The sequence below is a fragment of the Chlamydotis macqueenii genome, chromosome 3, assembly GCF_036417535.1.
Source record: "Chlamydotis macqueenii isolate bChlMac1 chromosome 3, bChlMac1.mat, whole genome shotgun sequence".
NCBI classification, from domain to species: Eukaryota; Metazoa; Chordata; class Aves; order Otidiformes; family Otididae; genus Chlamydotis; species Chlamydotis macqueenii.
In genome coordinates, this window is record NC_141558.1 from 20,412,432 (window position 1) to 20,432,408 (window position 19,977).

A 19,977-nucleotide genomic window follows, 5' to 3' on the forward strand; every position below is an offset into this window, starting at 1 on the left:
CCACCTCTCTGGGCAACTGGTTCCAGTGTTTTATCTACTACCCTCATTGTAAATTTTTTTTTCCTTATATCCAGTCTGAATCTACCTCCTTCTATTTTAAAACCATTACCCCTCATCCTTTCACAACAGGGCCTGCTGAAGAGTTTCTCCTCATCCTTCCTGTAGACCCCCTTTAGGTACTGGAAGGCTGCTATAAGATCTCCCCAGAGCCTTCTGTTCTCCAGGCTGAACAGCCACAACTCTCCCAGCCTGTCCTCATAGGAGCTCCAGCCCTCTGATCATCTCCATGGCCTCCTCTGGACTCACTCCAACAGGTCCATGTCCTCCTTATGTTGGGGGGTCTAGAGCTGGACGCAGTACTCCAGGTGGTGTCTTATGAGAGCAGAAGGGGAGAATCACCTCCCTTGACCTGCTGGCCAGGCTCCTCTTGATGCAGCCCAGGATGCAGTTGGCTTTCTGGGCTGCAAGCGCACATTGATGGCTCATGTTGAGCTTCTTGTCCACCAGTCATACAAAAAGGTAATTTGAGAGGACTTTCAGGACCAGAGGGGAGCTGCTTTTTCCATTTTGCCAGACTGAGAGTGTAGCGGCAGGACAGAAGAACCAGTTGGTGCTACAAAGGTGTATCAATTAAATTATATATATTATATGTAATATGTATGTGTGCATACAGACATTCATATGTATTTAAAGATAAAAAGAAAAGGAAAGAGGGGAAAAATAAAGGATAAGCATTTTATACATATAGACATGTTATGAATGCTAAAAAAAAATTCTGGAGAGTTTGACGGCACATCTGCATGAGTATATTAAACAGTGTTAAGCACTGCTGAACTGCTAAGATAGTTCCCTGTGGTACAATTAGGATTTTCCCAAATGCTAAGGCAAGATTTGTGGTAAGATGTCCTAGGAGCATTAGCAGTAGAGGATGCATGTGATCACACTGTACAAATTGAACTCAGGTTTAACACAGGACTTGAGCATCTGTAGCACTGGGGGAATAAGGCTGGGATTTCTAGAAAGGTCTGTGGGTTTTGCGTTTATGTTTTTCTAATCAGAAGGGAACAGCAATGTTGACTATGGACCCTGTGCAAACCTGTCATGTGTGCAGTGTGTTAGGGTTTTCATTAGCCCTCTGAAATGGTATAATGTGAATGAGAAGCCTGATAGTCCTGTTTGTGTTCTGGGGAACATGAGGGCTGCTAGTGTGCCCTGTGGGTGCTTTTCAGGGCAAACTGGACCCTGCAGCCAACAGGAGAGTACACAGAAGCCCAAAGCCACTCATAGTCATAAAAGTAATTTAATTAGGGTAAGTGCATGTGAAATTTTGGAGAACTGGCTTTAGGTATAGACAAAGAGTTACCCACAGCAAGACAATTCAGGGAGAAACCTGTTCTGCTTTGCCTGTGTTGGAGGAGGAGGCAATCTACAGGACCAGGGATGGGGTGAATGTCTCATACCTCAGCAGCACTGCGGCAAGAAGTGCAGGAGAGATGGAGGGGCTGGAGAGAGAGAGGAAAAAAAAAAAAAAAAAAAAAAAAAAGATGCCTTTCTCCTACCCCTGACGTACACGCTGTCCCTAAACTTCTCAGAGCATCCTGAAGTCTCTGACAATTCCTTTCCATAACCAAAGTCATCACAGTCTTTGCTCCACTTGGCTCTCCTACACATTTTGTTCTGTCTTTTGTGTATGTTAAAACCTGTTCTATTCTCATTACAAAATTCAGTTTTAACTACACTTCTGAGAAGGCTTGAGAAGATAATTATTTTTTAATCTACCTAGCAGACAAGTGTTTGCTCTAACAAAGTTTGCTCCAACCGATCTGTATCAGGCAACCAAAATTTTATGGGTGCATATTACAGCATCAGGGTAAAAAAGAAAGAAAGAAAATAATAATTAGGCACAGTCCCCCTATGCAAAGAATGACAAAGCGAACTTCAGAATTTTTGTCCAACTATTGTAAATCCCGAGATCACAAAAAGATTCAGAGTATGGAGAGACAGAAAAAGGAAGTAAAGTCTGATGGAATAGAAGCTATTTGTTCCAGGTGATTTGGTTGAGGTTGAAACAGTGCCAGAGTGTAGTACACTGGAAAAAGAAATCCCTCTGTGTTTTGTCAGATTACTGACAAAAGATTTTAAGGCTATCCAGCATGAAGTTCATTCAGTCAAAAATTCCACTTAGTCCTGATTTCTGAACTTAAACGAGTATGTTACAAGAGATGTTTTGAAATCCTTATTTACTGACATGTCAATTATGGTATCTAGTAAGCATGTAGTGTTACTACTGTACAATCCATCCCACTACTGTCAGTATGGTGCCAGTGCTACACCAAGAGACGCCCAGAACCTAGAAAAGGATTGCAGTTAAGTAGGAGAGCAACTAAAGTGCAGCTCAAAGGAATTTCAGCCACTCCAGACAGCAAGTCAGCTTCATAGGAGGCCCAGCTTAAGTGCCTCTATGATAACGCATGCAGCGTGGGGAAGAAGCAGGAAGAGTTAGAGATGTGTGCCTTGCTGGCATCACGGCGACATGGTGGGGTAGCTGTTATGACTGAACTGTTGGAATAGAGGGGTACAGGCTCTTTAGGAAGGACAGGCAGGGGAGATGAGGAGGGGGTGTCACCATCAATCTCAACGACCAGCTGTTGAAGCAAGTCCAGAGGAGGCCACGAAGATGATCAGATGTGTGGAGCACCTCTCCTATGAAGAAAAGCTGAGAGAGTTGGGGCTGTTCAATCTGGAGAAGGCTCTAGAGAGACCTTATAGCAGCCTTCCAGAACCTAAAGGGAACTTACAGGAAAGATGAGGAGAAACATTTTAGCAGGGTCTCTTGTGATAGGAGAAGGAATAATGGTTTTAAAATAGAGGGAGGTAGATTCAGACTAAGCATAAGAAAAAAAAATTTTTACAATGACAGTGTTGAAACACTGGAACAGGTTGCCCAGAGAGGTGCTGGATGCCCTATCCTTGGAAACATTCAAGGCCAGGTTGGACGGGGCTTTGAGCAACCTGATTTGGTTGGAGATGTCTCTGCTCCTTGCAGGGTATTTGGATTAGATGACCTTTAAGTTGTCTTCCAACCCAAACTATTCTATGATTCTATATAGATATTATCCAATACTCGATCTGACAAGGCACTGCAATGAATGTTAGACTTTTGCATTACTTTACTTACTCTGTAAAAGCTTTGACATTTTTTACGTACTTCTAACTTTTCTTAGATAGTTCCTTATCATTGTTTTATTGACAGAATACCATTTCACACGAAGTTAACTGACACAAACTTCATGGCAGAAACTTTGGGAGTTCTTGTATTACTAGAACTCTCTTTTTCTCAATTTGGAATTAACATTAAATTATGTTTAACTTTAACTAATGCTAGTAGTGTCATAAGACACTGAATAATAGGTAGTATCATGAGGCACTGAATAATGGAAACAAGGTTGGGAGGGCCTCGATAGGTAATCCTTCCACAGATAGGGTCAAGTATGCCTGTATGATTCAGAAGACTTTCAACCATGTTTTTAACATAGCTGAGTGGAATGTTTGTTCTCTATACAGTTGATGCTAATAAGAATCCACCTTTATGATTAACATCACTTTTTCCTGTGAGCTAATTAATTAACATTTTTTAAAGTTCAGATTTAAATTCTGCATTGGATGCTTATTTACATAATTGTTTCTTTCACAACAGTGACTTATGAAAGGACCTTAAAGGTGAACGTAAGGACGAGATGTACTTAAAACACCACTGCTAGCATGGTGTGAGCAGTTTAAAATTAGTCTTCTCATGAGATTCAAAATTACTGCCACAAGTACATGATGAAAATGAAAAAAAAAGGTTGACTTTATAATTGCTTCAGGAGTAGAAGCAAGATATAAACTTAATCTTGCACCTCTTTGTGATGTGAAATTGCATTCTTCCTGCCTTCCTGGTGTGGAGTGTTGAACTGGCACAGGACCCTGATGGTGGTTGTGCAGGGTGGGTGAAGGGGCATCCTATGCTGTGTCTAATGAGGCAGTTCTGGGAGCAATCTGCAGGCCTAGTTCACATAAGATCAGGTCCATGATGTTTTTGTTTTCCCCTCTAGGAGGCCTGAATTACAGCTCTCTGCCTATCCTTTCTGACTTTGCTGTGGTTGCCAGGGAAAATGTGGAGGTTCTTCCATTTAAGGACTTGAACCCAGTGCAGCCCTCAGGGACTGGACAGCTAAGGCCTCCACAGTACTACGTCCATCTGCGCAGAAGTTACCTGCCCCCGGCAAAATTAACTGCTAGTGGTACTTTGCATTTTCACCAGAAGTGCAAAATTGGGCATCTCAATAACAATCTCCATGCCATCTGGAACGGAGACTATATACAGACCAAAGAAGAAGCAGCAAAAGCTCACCCAACAAAACTAAAAGAGATAAGATTAAAATGTGGAAGTGGCAAGGAACAATTTGTTTAAAGTATGTTTAAGCGTCATGTGTTCTTATGTTCTGGGAAGTATCCTCACATATCTATAAAAACTCCATTGCTTCTGCTTTTTTGTGGAAACGATTCAACAGCATGAATAAACTCACCGGTCACCATCCCTTAGTGCTTTCATTTGCTTTCCAATTATACACGCAAACAGGGGACCCGTTCTAGCACCTGGAAGAAAGTCTTCTACCAGACCACCAAGCCAAACATCTATATTGCTAGGATTATGGTACAATTCCATAATTTTTTCACTGACATTGTGATTGGTTATTACTGTATTCAGGTCAGTTTGAGTTTCCAGTTTTGGTAAGCCACAGAATTCCCGCCAGTCATTATAACCTGCAAATATTATGTTAAAAGGAAGATTAAACTTGATTGTTAAGCATGATATATGAAATTAATAAATGCATAAACACTAGATTCTGACAACCTTAATCACAGTCATAGTCAGTTATGTCTAAAAATAGGCCTATTGTTATTGGTTAAATTGATTGGGGAAATGATGTCAGGATCTGAGACTACAGAATATGCAATTACTGTGTCATTTCCATGAAGGAAAACACAGATTTAATACAATTGTCCCATATTTAAGCTATGAAAACATGATAATAGATAATAAGAGCATGCACTGTGTTTTGATATTTCCTGATTAGCAATACTGGAGTTAGATGAAGAGTGGGCAAGAAGGAACCGGAATGAAGTCAGTAACTAAAGCACTTCACTAAGAAGAGTGTCTTAGGGCACGTGTGCATCTCGCTGGAAAATGTATTTCTTTTACATTCTTTTGCATCATTGGAATTAAACACCCCCATCTCCCAGAAAAACTTTAATTTCTGGTCTGGGACACTAAACCTCCATTTCTGCCCTCATGTAGCTGACAACTTGAAAGTGCACACCAGAGTCAGACTTCATTTCTACTGTCCAGGGCCAATAATACCAAAGCTATTATTTGAAAGCTTATGATTACATCCCAAATACAAGCGGTTACACTTCAGTTAGCAGTCGGAAGAGAATTCAAGAAAAATCAATAGACCTGGGAGTCCGTGATCTCGGCCACGCTGTAAATTCAATGATGCTAAATCAAATGAACCGTTATTGGACAACACAAAGAGTTTTTCTGTTAACTCCTCATTCAGCAGTTGATCTTGCACCTGCAGTTTTGCTGAATGTGCTAGAAGACCCCTTAGTAAAGGATCCAAGCCACCTTTAAACACAAAAATAATATAATCTTATATATATAAATATACATATATTATATATATATATATTATAACTTTCTTAAAAATGTGAATGCATGTATGTTTCTATGTTTTTTAAACTTTGGCCACATAGGCTTTTACATTAAAATACATGCAAAAATGTACTTCAGGTTGAAATAAAAGTAATAATGCTATGAAAAGGCTTCATCTACTAAAATTTACAACCTAATAATACATTCACCCACCAAAAAAAAAAAAAAGAAATATTTTCATAATAAATCATCATCTATTGTCAATCTACCAGACTAGTTTAATCTGGAGGGTAATTTTTGTCTGATTCAGACAACTATTTAACTCAGAATAATTGTTCCAGTTTATGTTCGTGCTCTGGAACCCATTCAATAACTTAAATCAGTGATACAAGTCAATAACTGCTTGTATTTCTAAGTAAAGATAGGCAACTTTAAAAAAGTAACAGTATTCTGGAAAAAAATCCAAACAGTTTAAATATAAACATACCTTCTTTAATTAGTCTCCAAGGACTAAAGAAAACTTCATGTAAATGAAGATTTGGGAGTTCTGGATCATCTAAATACTGTGCATTCAATCGCCTTACTATTGGTTGGATGGTTGCATGACCAAAACGAAAAGCAGCTGTTGCAAATACGTTAGAAACTGTGGGATTCACTGCAGGATCATAACCTGTATAAAGTCCAATATACAGATTAAAAGCATCCGGACCAATGATTTTGGGAATGTAATCTCTTAAAGTTATAATCTGAAAGAAAAGAAAAATAAACATTTATCATTCAATGTTTTTATAGATGAATAGTAATGATTCCCATGTGCTGAAAGCCTTTTTCTTCACTCGTATATCCCCAAGCATTTGGCATGGCTAGGAGCCATGGTAAACAATATCATTCTTATTTTTGCTGTAAGGAGACAAATGACAGGAGAGAATCAGTGGCATGGCTCTGTGCAGTATGACAGTCAGGCCCCTGTTAGTTCCTGCCATAAATGCTAGACCAAAGCTTCCTAAACAGAGATTACCGCAAACCATGGGGGTAATCCAGCTCCTAGGAGGTGTGCTGAGATTTAAAGCCCTGATTGTGATGGTGTAAATTATAATTCTCTTAAAAATAGCAATGAAAGCATGAATTACTATAAAATATTTCAAGAATGGTTGTTGATATGAACAGATTCTATTTTCAGCCATGTTATTTGTGACACAAATCCTCTTTACTGAATATTTGATATGACGAGACTTTAAAATAGTGATGCCCAGAATCCCTTGGTAGACGTTTTCTGCTAAACTCAAGCCAATTTATAGACTCCTAAAAAACACACTTCAAAAATTAAAATGCTGATAAATACCTTCTGTCAAATTGTTTTATAATGTAATAGCATTACGGTCACATGAAAAAAGCATATGAGCAATCATGACCAAAAAAAAGGGCAAAGCGACCTAATGTACCAAATAAAATGAAAGTGCAGTGTAGGTTAAAGATTACACTGAACTCAATAAAGCATAATGGGGTGAATATGAAGCATAATGAACTCACTAAAATACCTTATATATTCAATATAGTGTGCAATAAAATATACAGACATATCTACTTTGAGCTTGATATAGTGCATATTGAAAAGCTAGTTGGCATAAAATGACCTTATGAAAAACTTGCATTTTTATTCTAGGCACGGCACAGAGACAAACACCTCCAGAAATCACTCACTTTTCTCAGAAGACAGATGTAACGACTTCTTTATGTTTTCAGATTAGGTCATGGAATGAACAAACTATTTGAAAGACAATAGGTTAGAATTTCTTTTACAGCTCTTTTAAAATGGAATATGAAGAAAATAAAAGAATTGCTAGAAATTAATACTGACACTGTCATTTGAGAACTTAACTTTTTACTACAATCACAAAGGTTTTGCAAGACAACAGTTCTTTCTAATTTTAGATTTAGAGTTTGTTTTTACAAGCAAAAACTTTGTAATAGGACTAGGTTAGCCATGGACACAAACATCCTGATATGACTGTCATTTTTTGGCTCATTGTAAATGAAATCCCAAGTTTAGCTGCTCATAAAGGCCAGATTCCCTAAAGGAAAGGGCAGTTCAGATTTTTCATTTGCTCCAGAGGTAAAATCTTCATTTCTTGTTTCCTTTGTTGAGAGGTTACCATTTCAAGTCAGGAAAATTGAAAGACCAAGCATAAAAAGGGGTCTTATGCCTGCCTTGAGCTAGGAGAGGCATCTGTCTGATGGAAACTTCCAGTGGTTACATGAGGCTTCATCAAGTGGAGGTGACTTTTAGACAATACAGACGAAGAAGATATTACTAATACAGCAGAAGATGATACTGTCAGAAAGAATCTGGAGTCTGACAGAGAACCATATCTCTTTAGATATGCATCAGCATATAGCATCCAGTCTTTCTGTAGTGTCTGAATGTACTTTGCCTGAATTTGTCTGTGTGAATTCAAGGAGAGGATTGCTACAAATTCTCATAACTGACACAGATATGTTTTAAAGAAGGTATGAACAGCTGACAAACATCAAAATTATTTTTATTAAAATTCTTTTGCATGCATTCCCTGTTATGAGATAGTGATTTGAAATATTTATTTCCTTTCATATTTGGTGTAAATAAGCATAATATTTTCTTTCAATTTAGTGTTCCTTCAACAGCTGAGACTATCCTGTGGAAACAAAGGACTGTGCTCGTCTAAAAACATGGCAATAAAATCGGAGTCAGGAAGGGACTGTATAGAAAAGAAATTGCAAACAAGTACAATGAACTGCTCTATTATTTATTACTTAATTTGAGTCTACTTATGAATAATAAGCTAATTTTCAGCAGCTAATAATCTAATAAGCTAATTATACAGCGGTATAATTCAGTGAAAAATGATGAGAAAGGGGCACTGCCTTTTAAATAGAAGCCCATATGCTCAATATTTAAATGACTTTAGTAGTCTATATGACCAGAGAGTAACAGAGAAATTGAAAGTATTTAAATGTTATTAATTTAGTAATATCAGAGAAAATAAAATTCTGATCTCCTAACAATTCAACCAATTATTTGATAAGTATTCAGACAGACACAGAATCTGAGTGTTTACAAGACTGTCAGAAAAAGCTTTGTATACATTTTACATCGTATCATGAATCACATGTGCACTGTGTATGGAAAAGTGACTGAATTCTGACCTGCAAACACAATAATACTCCAAGTTAAACAGGCTGTTATTGTGAAAGGTAACATCCTTCTCATTCAGAAGGCAGAATTACAACAGCAGTTCCCAATCATCCTTATGAACTCAGCGAGCATCCTAGAATCATAGAATAGTGAGGGCTGGAAGGGACCTTTAAAGGTCATCTAGTCCAATCCCCCTGCAAGGAGCAGTGACATCTCCAACCAGATCAGGTTGCTCAGAGCCCCATCCAACCTGGCCTTGAATGTTTCCAGCGATGGGGTATCTACCACCTCTCTAGGCAACCTGTTCCAGTGTTTCACCACCCTCATTGTAAAAAAAAAAATTTCCTTATGTCTGGTCTGAATCTACCTTCCTCCATTTTAAAACTATTACCCCTTGTCCCATCACAAGAGCCCTTTAAAGAGTTTCTCTCTGTCTTTCTTATAAGCCCCCTTTAGGTACTGGAAGGTCACCAAAATTTGGCTGGATTTGCCTCCAGCAGAAGTCAGTTATACACTAGATATTTGGAACTAGGTTACATAAGTTCAGATTATTTTGGAAAAAAAATGTTAAATTCATGTTAAAAGTTATTTCAAATTAGGCGCAAAAGAAACGGAAATTCATATTACTTGTGCTAAGGTTTGGTAGACTTTCCTTGCAAAAATCCCTCCAGTATTTTCCAAAGTAAGTGTGGATAGGGCACAATGGAGATGGAAAAGGAAACTAAAAAAAAAAAGGCTGGTAGAGAGAATTTGAGAATATGTGAACTATGGTAAGACTAAGTAAGGCTGAAAGTGCAACTTGTCTTTTCTGTTGGCCAAAGGTAACTGCAAAGCAGTAGTAGGTCACTGAGATAGTGAAGAGCCAATTAAATGAAGCTCCTGCACTTGGGAAAGATTGCAGAAATAATAGAGAACAACCAAACATGGCAAATATGTTTAATTCATTGAAGTGCTATCCACAGTTGGTTTGAAGTTCTCACTGTAGATATTAAAGGATTTACAGATGATATTGAAGTCCTAAACTTTTCTTTAAAGGGTGGTTGTATGATAGCTCAATTTTTAATAAATAATGAACACATTATTATAGTTCCACTAATAATCTGAAATATACTCTTTATGAACATGATTTATGACAATGTGGAACACATACTCTTTTATATCTATTATTTATCTATTTGTCCTTTATCATTTCATAGAATTTAAGCTCTGAGAGGAGTTATTTAATCATTTAATTTCACAAACAAGTTTAATCCAAGTTAGCCATGTTGAACTCAGTAATTGTAGTTAAAGTTCGTCAGCCTCAGAAGACACCTACTTTCAACCCACTCCTTGGATCATGGCGGAGAGGTAGGAATGCGAGATGCTCAGAGAACACAAGCAGATGTAGAAGGAAGTGATAAATCCATCTTTATACACACTGAAAACTAAAGGCAATTTTCAACTACAATTGGGATCAACTGGCAGTAACACCATTAATTCAAAGATGATTCTCTGATACTGTAATAAATCAAAGACAATTTGGTTCAGATTGATCTACGAAACTCCTGCTTCACTCTAACTAGTGCCACATCATTTGGCTTTCACAATCCAAATGGCACATCAGGGGAAATGGTCTCTGGGAGAAACAGCATTTGCTCATCCAATTGTATCGTGCAAACCACGTATGTACGAAATAGCAATGCTAAGACTGTAGTAGTTGTACAATTTAGCATTTTTTTCTGTTTTGTCTACTCTTTTTGTTTAAAGGAAAACAAATTTAAGCTATTTTCTTTCAAATAGCTTAAAAGAAGGAATCCTAATTCTCCTTATTCTCTAAAGTCAAAATAGGAATAAGCAAAACAAGCAGACAGTTTCATTTCAGTTAGTAAATAACAATTAATATTTTTTTTTCTGCACAACACTAGGTAAATCAGAGTATGTATTTTTACCACTGTATACCACAGTGTTAACACTTTAGATTTAAGCGTGTGTCATTCCCATAAAATACAAGAGGAGAGTTAACCACTGTTGTGGCTCATATAAACTACTACTTATCAGTGAAACATGCCTACAATGAAATGAAGAAATCTGTTTTGTCCAGGATATCAACAGGCAGTTGCTATGTTTGGTAACTTTGTCAAGTTTCTATTATTAAACACTTGTCACTAGAGATATTTATGCTGCTAAAAAAGCAGGAGGAAAAGTATGATCTAGAGAGAGATTTTTTTCATTCTCCTTATTCTATAAAGAAGAGAAGACTTTTTGTTCAATTCTCTATAATTACACACCCACAGGCAAAAATTATGCTTGAAAGTATTCATTCCAAAAAGAGAGAATTTTAGAAATGTGTAGCAACTGAAACTAAATTTTAGAGTGGAAATCTCAAAGTTACTTCAACTAGAGCTGTCATTAGTGTGCTGGTTAGCATACCACATTAATAGAGATACTCCAATTATCTCTCCTGAATGAATGTCTCTAAACCAGCTAGATATAACTCAAATACATTTCTAATGAGCCATAGGCAAATCTCATTAGTCTGTGATACTGGTAGAGATAATTAGTAGCTCAGGTTCATGCAGCGTATTGCCTTGCACAAAGTATTTTCTTTCAGGCCATAATGTTACTGGACCTAAATCAGAAGAGTATGAATGCATGGAGGCCTACTTTTGGATTTGTACTTTTCTTCTACGAAGCGTTAACAACAATTCTGACTTGTCAGTGACATTATTTTAATTCAAACAACACATTTACAGCAGAGGAGCTGACATGGCTAGTGTAAACAAAATATACATTAAAAAAAAAAGGCCAAACTTTTCAAAAGGACTGACTAAATACAATTAAATAAGGTATGTTACTTTCCTGAAGTTTTAAGTGCAAATAACAAAAATCCAGAGAACACAGGTGTTTTCTTAACATATTCTGCTGACTAAGAGTTGTGCAGAAGGAAAGATGTGTTTTATCAGAATAGTGACATTTTCCTCCCTTCTTCCCCATTTTATCTTCAAAAGGTCTCCTTTCATTACTAAAAAAATCTGTTTGCAAGAACTAGAAAGCATATGAAAGTCCCCTAGCCTTCAGTTTATTCTAGTCCATACTCATCCAGTATGATGCATTATAACAGACAGACCGAAACACTGTTCTTAGGTTGTCTGATTAAAGGTGGATCTCCACAAATGGAAAGGCCTTGGTGAGGATGGGAGGAGCAACTTCAGGTAGAGCAAACTGAGTAACTAAAACATGGAAAAGGAGCTCATGGGATTGCCTGTTCCCCGAGACCACCAGAGGGAGCAACCAGATGCCGAGTCCAGCTGTGAAACCCTCCAGGATGAGCCAACGAAAGAAGTTGTCCCCTGAATGTCACACAAGCTACAGGGGCAGTTGTCTACAGGGGTAGCACTTGTTGTGAGGTGCAGAGAGGAGATTACTTGGGGGCACTGTGTAGAACTTCATTTGCAATGTTTTAAGGGGTTGTGGAAATGTGTGAAACACTATGGGGTACTCAGGGAAAGAACAAAAGGTGGGGAAGGGGAAGGATCAAGGTGCACTGGGGAGGAACAAGCATGAGAAAATAGAGGAAAAAGGGGATAAAAGGGGTTGTCTGAGTGTGAAGAGTTAGCTGATCTGTGTGCTTGTCTGACTTAGCCATATGCTTGATATCTGCAGTTTAAACTATATTCTGAAATTCTATTTCTAACTAGCTTCTTTGTGGGTGTACTCTCTATTCAGAGTATGTGTGAGCAATCACTAGTGAGTTTCCAGCCAGAGCAGAGATGATAAGCAGCATAAGAAACTTGAGGACCTACAAAAAGAGTGAGCGGTACCCCGAGCCTCATGGGCTTGTGGGTCCAGGCATCGTTAGCCAGACCAGCTCTGGGGTCAACCACTGTGCAGGCATCAGGAAGAGCCCTGCATTGCCTGTCTGCATACTTCACTAATGAGCAGCCGCAGAGAACATGGGTTGGGCCATCCAGTCCATTCACACTCGTATGAGTGCCAGTAAAGGTGCTGCGTGTGTGCATATATGCATCCACATACATGTCTACTGGACATAAGTGCTTGGTCTTGTACTGGCTGGACCCGAGGACAGGGAGCCACAATATCCTCCCATCTATTGGACTAGCACCAGGGGAGTCCATCTGTGTCCTGATGCCATCCAGATTTCACTGTCTTTAACACTGTAAGCAAGAAGATTGTATTTTGTGCAAGAGAAATCCTGTTAGATGTTTTAATTTTGTTTTATTTATGATAGGGTCATGTAGTGGTCTGCAGGAGCTGAAGCTGTTCTCTGAAGCTGAATACCAGAACTGTGAGGAAAAAAAAAAGTAGTTAAAGTCTGTGTAGTTACTTCAGGGGTGATGGGGAGGAGAAAAAGGAAAAATACTGAGTAGAAAAAGATTTTGCTATTCTCAGGTCTAATATAAACATTCTTATGGACTCTTCAGCATTTTACCATATTTATTTCTCCTGCCATCTCCTATCAAGAGTAGCCCTTGAAGATTATGCATTAATGCATCATTGAGAACTTCACAGGCTTTCTTAACACAGGGACATTATTCATTTTCATAATTCCTATGAGAAAGTAAGCGTTTTAAAGACTATGTAAATACAGGGACATTACTTTTTAATTGTTTCTTTTACTAAAAAAAAAAAGCCTACAAAGAAATGCATCTGAAAGGGCCTCTTCAATAGCCAAAATAGACACCAGAGAAGCCTGCAGAAAGATGAAGCAGAGCAGAAACTGCCATGAAAATCAGAGCATTGAGGGATCTGGACAAACTAAGGATAAGGACATTGCATTCAGGAAAGTGGAAAACAGAATAAAGTTTAAAATGTCAAGTGCAGTTTTTCTGAAGTGCAGAAATAAGTGGCAAAGAAAGGATAACATAATCCCCAAAGTCAGTCAAAGATTTGAAGTTCTGTGATTGATTCTAAGATATTCACTGCAACATGTCAGTAAGCAAATAAGCAGCCAACCTGATGCAGAGCACCGACAATTTTTCGTGCTTCTTGGTAGACTGTCTCAGCGGTCCAGTGGCCGTTGATGCTTTTGAGGGCTCTAGCCAGGCGGTTGTGCTCTCTCAGCCACAGCGTGTGCATAGCTGCCAGAGACACCACCTCGCTGGATCGGCTGTCCCCGGCCATAAAGCATTCAATCCTCTCACCTCCACTTGCATTTGCATCCTGTGCACAAGGTGATGGGATCTGGTCTGTAAAAGGCAGATATTCCCGATGGTTATCATAATAGTTAATGTTTACTCTAAGAAGGCCTTCTTTGCTTGTTAAATTCCTCAGTTTGTTTTCAACTGCAGGGGTACTGCCATAGACGGTAGAAGCATCAAGGAAAGAAGTTAAGCCATTAAGCTGTTGTCTTGGACTTAGCGCTGATAGACTTCCAAGGAGAATACCATGATCACCAGTGCCGCACGCAGGAGATGAGCGGTAGAAGGGCAGGCAATCCATCCCTGCAGTTAATGTATCATTGGTGGTCACCTGCATTAAAAAAACCAAACAAACAAAAACAAAACTACACATGTATTTTCTGAGGTGAAGGTAACATAACTGTAGATGTTGAATAAAGGCTTGTGTAAATATTTCTACTCTCTGTCTCACTTTTAAGTTGTTCAGATCTCATCTACTGGAGGGATATATTCTAAAACTGTAGAGATTGTTTTCCTTCAGATTTAAGCAAAAAGATAATTCAACCCTTTTTAAGCAAAGACAGAAATAAAACCCAAACCATTTACTCTGTCATAAGAGCAAGTTACTGATGTAAAGCCTTTTGCATAGTTCTACATCTAAATTAATCTGGCTTCACAATCAAAATTAATCATTAAATGTATCACAGTGAAGACATGAACATCTGGTCAAATTACATTCTACTGAACACCAAATGAAACAGCAGGTTTACATGTATACATAAAAATGTAATGAAGTGTTTCAATGTCAGCAGCAGCATGCTGTAAAAGCTTTGTTTCGATACTTAATTTTAATCCAGTTTCCTAACTAAAAAATGCATGTATAATTATTCACTCTGCTTTCTGTCCATCCTCCACAACTCTTCCTTCACATTGTTTTACAGTGACTAACATCTTACAAGTATTAAATTCTGATTGTCTTTATAGAAAAACAAAGGCTGCACATAGCCTTTGCCAAATTAAAAACTTCCTCGTCCTTTATAGGTTTGACCCATGCACAGCTGAGAGGCTGAGGTCCAATGGTGATCCAGCATTTGTGTGGATGCTGGAGAGTCAGCCTGGACACAGTCTGAACCAGCCTGCCGCACTGTCAGCTACTCCAAACATAGGTAAAGGGTATGGGAGAGACGTGGGAATTATCAAATCAGATCTTGCAGAATATGTAAGTGTATTAGGGGAAGATGCAGCCCAAATGAAACAGTGAGAAGTTTTGCCACACCAAAATGGTATGTGAATAACTCAACAGATGTGAGGAGGGCAGCAGAGACGGAGGAGGAGGAAAGAAAGGAAGAGGGAGAAAGGTTTTATTTGCATTGACGATAACCAAGAGGAAAGCACAGACTGTCAATTCTATTTCAAAACAAAAACTGCCATGTTTCAAAATTACTAAAATCTCTCTGTGTTGGCTAATGCAGATTTGGCTTTACAAACTCTCTTTTTCTGAAAAGCACATCATTTCCAAGTTCTAACAGTACTGTATTGTGCACCAACAATGAGCCATAACAGACTGTCAGTTCTACGAGTTTAAAAAAGATTAACCTCAATTAAAAATGTTGTAACTATCATGGAATACAAATCTAGAGTTTCCTTATCAATTGATTAACATGAAACAGGCACAGATAACACTTACTAAAGCTGCTGAAATAGCCCAGAAAAAATAATCTTTGAACATTTAACTGAGAGAAAATAAATGTTTTGTACAGACAACTGAGCTAACCCTTCTATCTTATCTGCTTGCTTTTCATTTTTCAAAACTCTTTGTCAGAAGACAGTGAATACTGCAGATGTTTTATAAAATTATGTACTTTCTTCTTCATTCTTCTAATAATATAGAGATCAGTCTGTGAAGTTAGAATAGTCATTAACTTGGGGGTAAAAGTAACAAGGCATCTTCAGAATGGAATTCAAGAGCTTCATATAACATCATCGTTACCTTATTTATTATACCAAGCAATATTTTCTTACTACAGAGAACTCACGTCAGTAGGAATTGATACCAATAAAGCATTTAAGTTAAGAAAGAGTTTTGTCTATTTTTCAAGTTTTGTTTGGTAGAGAAATTTTACCCATATGTCTTCACTACCTAGGTTTTAGCAAATCAAGGTAGGTTATTTTGGAAGGAAATATGTAATTTATTTTTCTTTCTTTCACTGATTGCTGAAATTAGTAATTTCTCTGCCTTAGGTTTCCTGTTTAGTATTTGCCTGTGTTATTATGTATCTTGCCATTAGTGTGGCTTCTTTTTCCCTTCAGCTGGTAACATAAGCAAGAAGTTCATCTCATACTACAAATATTTGACATTCACAGCCACAGCATGGTATCTGTTTGAGTGCCTCCTGCTCCTAGTTACCAGGAGAGCCTGGAAGAATTCAGGTATCACTGGGAAAAAAATGTATGAGCTGCCTTTAAGTTGTTAAACAGCAAGGCTCACAACAAAACGTATCAACAGAGAACGGAGTTTGTACTGAATAATCTTTGGTTAACTGCGTCTGCAATTTGAATTCAAACCATTCTGTGCCCCAGTGGAGAAAACCAGCAGTAATGAACATTAAGGGACTGGCAGAACTGCATAATACAGTCCTTTCCCTTTCCATGGGGTAAGCAGTGTGCAGCCAGCAGCTGAATGTGCAAATGAGAGGTTCCTTGCATTGTTATTCAAATGACATCAAAAATAATCTGAGGGGGAAAAAAAAGACCTTTCCTGCTGAAACAGGTACAGAATCACTCTTTTCTCCAAAACTAATGAAGAATACTCATATTAATATTTTCTTTGCCTTGTATCTTTCTAAAGGAAAAAAAACTCACAACAAAACCCTCTCCGCCACAATAGTTTTCCTAGTATAGCTGCACATTGACTTAAACTGTCATTATATATATACATATATGCACAGTAGAACCTGTTTATGGTGAAATTATTTTCATATGTAGGCAAATGAAAGGCACTAACTGTTTCAGTGTACCACAATGTCTAAACTGTTATTTCAGTTACAGAAAAGTCTTTCTTATTGTGAACTTGTTCTGTGGGAAATTACCTTGTAAAAGGATTTTTGCTATAGACTTTAAAGAAAACCTGGTTTACAGGCTGTGAAAATGCCAATAAGGAAAACATGAATGTGTATTTGGGGATGTGAAACCCAGAGAAGAGTCAATGACCCCATCTGACAGTGAGCTGCTACCTCTGAAATGCAGAAGGAGAGAGCATGTGCTCTCTTTGCTGGTTGTTGAGCACAGACAGACTGATCCTTTTGTAGCTGAGACAGTAACTTGTCATGTTACATATCAGCTTTTGCAAATCACCTCACTATTCTGAGGCTCAGTTTCTTTTTCCACCTTTTTTTTTTTGTAACCAACTGAACTGTCTGAAAGATTTTCAGGATCATATCTTACTATGTGTATGCACTGTGTCTAACTTATTGTCAGCAATGAAATTAATAGTGAATAAAGTCGGTAGCTGTCCTATGAAAGTCTTTCTAATGCCTCGTTATATCTCAGCCCTAACCTAAAATAATCATTTGAGGAATGACAGTTTGTCTCCACAACCCTGTTATATGTGCCAGGCTGCTGTAAAAAAAAAAAAAAAAAAAAGTACAAACTAAAGGTAGCAATTTTTTCTTTTTTTTTTTTTTTTTCACATTAAGAGATTCTGAAAAGATACAGAAAAAGGATGTTCAGGCTCTACCAGAAGCTACAGGCTTGATGTGAGAATCTCTGGGTGAAATTCTGTAGCCTTTTTTAATGAAAATGTCCAGAATAGAAAATAATAATGGTTCCTGCTAACCTATGAATCATTTACCTACACTTGTTATTAATATTAATGCACTACTGCAGCTTTCAGTCCTTCATTGAATTGCACTGACTCAGAACATTTTCCAGACAGCTTCCCTAACCTGCACAGTCAGGAGCTCCCTGTCTCTGGTGAAGCCCCCAAAGAGGGGGTGTAGCTCTTAGCACGATTGTCCTTTTCCGTGAGTGGATTCTCCCTTGTGTGCCACTGTTCTAGGAACACAGCAAGAATGCAAACTGCAGACTCTGCATTTACATTGTTGGATAAAATGCTATGGGTCTCATTGTCTTTGGAAACAAGACACAGTATATTAATACACAAAATGAAGGTATAAAACTAACTGTGGCTGTTTTCCAAATATTTAATAGGTAGAGATTAGCTTCACTTAAGATTTCAGGAAGAAAACAATTTCTAAGAAGAAACAGTATTTTGTTTCAGTGTTCAAAAGATCCTCTAGTTATACTAATAACTACAACCTCAGTTCTTTTTTTCTTTCTGTTTTTTTTTTTAATAGAGGGTCTATTCTTTGCCTTTGACAAAAACATTCACAAAATGCTAGGCATATAATAAAAGCAGAACAACAACACTTTTCATATCTGTCCCTCCCTAAGTTGTGAATAACAGAAAAATAACAAAATGGAGCTGAAAGATTCATGGGACTCTGATGAAGTAATGAATTCACAAGTTAGGAGACTTACCTAATACTTACAGGATTGTGTTTGAATTTCTTTATATGTCCCCCCTCATAGATACTCTCTGTATCAGACACCAACTCCCAAAGGTAGTCATGAGTACGCCTTGGCCCGGTCCCCTGCTGAGACGGAGCAGCTCCTAGGCTGCATTCAGAGCTAGATTTAGTACATGTAACTTGCTTTGAAGCGCATCCTTGAAATATGCTCTGTGATGAATCTCTTCACTGCTCCACGCTAGAAACCTGAAATATGTCCCTTGTTTAGAGCACTCAAGAATGCACTTGTAGGTTGATGCCATGGTAATCCCTGCAGCTTCTTTCTCTCTGCACACTAATGCTGCTGCCACATGAATAATGTTAGCCTTGGAGTCTTTTTTAGAAGATCCCTTAAACTGTCTTCTTTTTAAGCAGATGGGATTTCTAGATAACTTGAAGCAGCCACATTCAGTGATTAGACTTCTATGCTCCCTGTGATCACACTTGATACAAGTTACGGGCAACACTAAGAGTTGTTCTCAATTTAAAAATCTATTTACCAATAACAAACGTGGATTTTTTTTTCCACGTAAAGATCAATACTATGTAACTGTTTAAAAGAACATGTAATAAACACAGAACATAAGCTTTGAAGAGTTTTGCAGTTCTGTCTCTACAACAAACTGAATTTAAAAATGGGAGTCAGTATAGAATCATGGAATCACAGAATGGTTAGAGTTGGAAGGGACCTTCACAGGTCATCTAGTCCAACCCCCCTCCAAGGAGCAGGGACATCCCCAACTAGATCAGGATGCTCAGAGCCTGTTTCCAGGAATGAGGCATCTGCCACCTCTCTGGGCAACCTGTTCCAGTGCTCTACAACGCTCATGGTAAAAAACTTTTTTCCTTATATCTAATCTAAATCTACCCCCCTCTATTTTAAAACCATTACCCCTCGTCCTATCACAACAGGCCCTACTGAACAGCCTCTCCCCATCTTTCTTGTAGGCCCCTTTGAGGTACTGGAAGACTGCTATCAGGTCTCCCTGGAGCCTCCTCTTCTCCAGGCTGAACAGCCCCAACTCTCTCAACCTGTCCTCATAGGAAAGGTGCTCCAGCCCTCTCATCACCTTTGTGGCCCTCCTCTGGACCCTCTCCAGCTGGTCCATGTCCTTCGTATGTTGGGGGCTCCAGAACTGGACACAGTACTCTTACCAGGGCAGAGTAGAGGGGCAGAATCACGTCCCTCGACCTGCTGGCCATGCTTCTCTTGATGCAGCCCAGGATGAGGTTGGCCTTCTGGGCCACAAGGGTGCATTGCCTGCTCATGTTGAGCTTCTCGTCCACGAGCAATCCCAAGTCCTTCTCCTCAGGGCTGCTCTCAATCCATTCTCTGCCCATCCTGTATTTGTGCCTGGGATTGCCATGACCCAGGTGCAGGACCTTGCACTTGGCCTGAACTTCATGAGGTTGGCACGGGCC

The 19,977-nt window shown here is 38.5% G+C and overlaps 1 protein-coding gene across 1 annotated transcript in view; it reads right to left on the reverse strand.

Moving 5' to 3' along the window:
- TPO (thyroid peroxidase) overlaps nucleotides 1–19,977 on the reverse strand; it is a 51,218-nt gene that overhangs the window by 5,077 nt on the left and 26,164 nt on the right. The window contains 4 exon segments of the mRNA XM_086743532.1: nucleotides 4,569–4,806; nucleotides 5,501–5,671; nucleotides 6,186–6,444; nucleotides 13,824–14,339. Coding sequence (XP_086599658.1) covers nucleotides 4,569–4,806; nucleotides 5,501–5,671; nucleotides 6,186–6,444; nucleotides 13,824–14,339 — 1,184 coding nt within the window.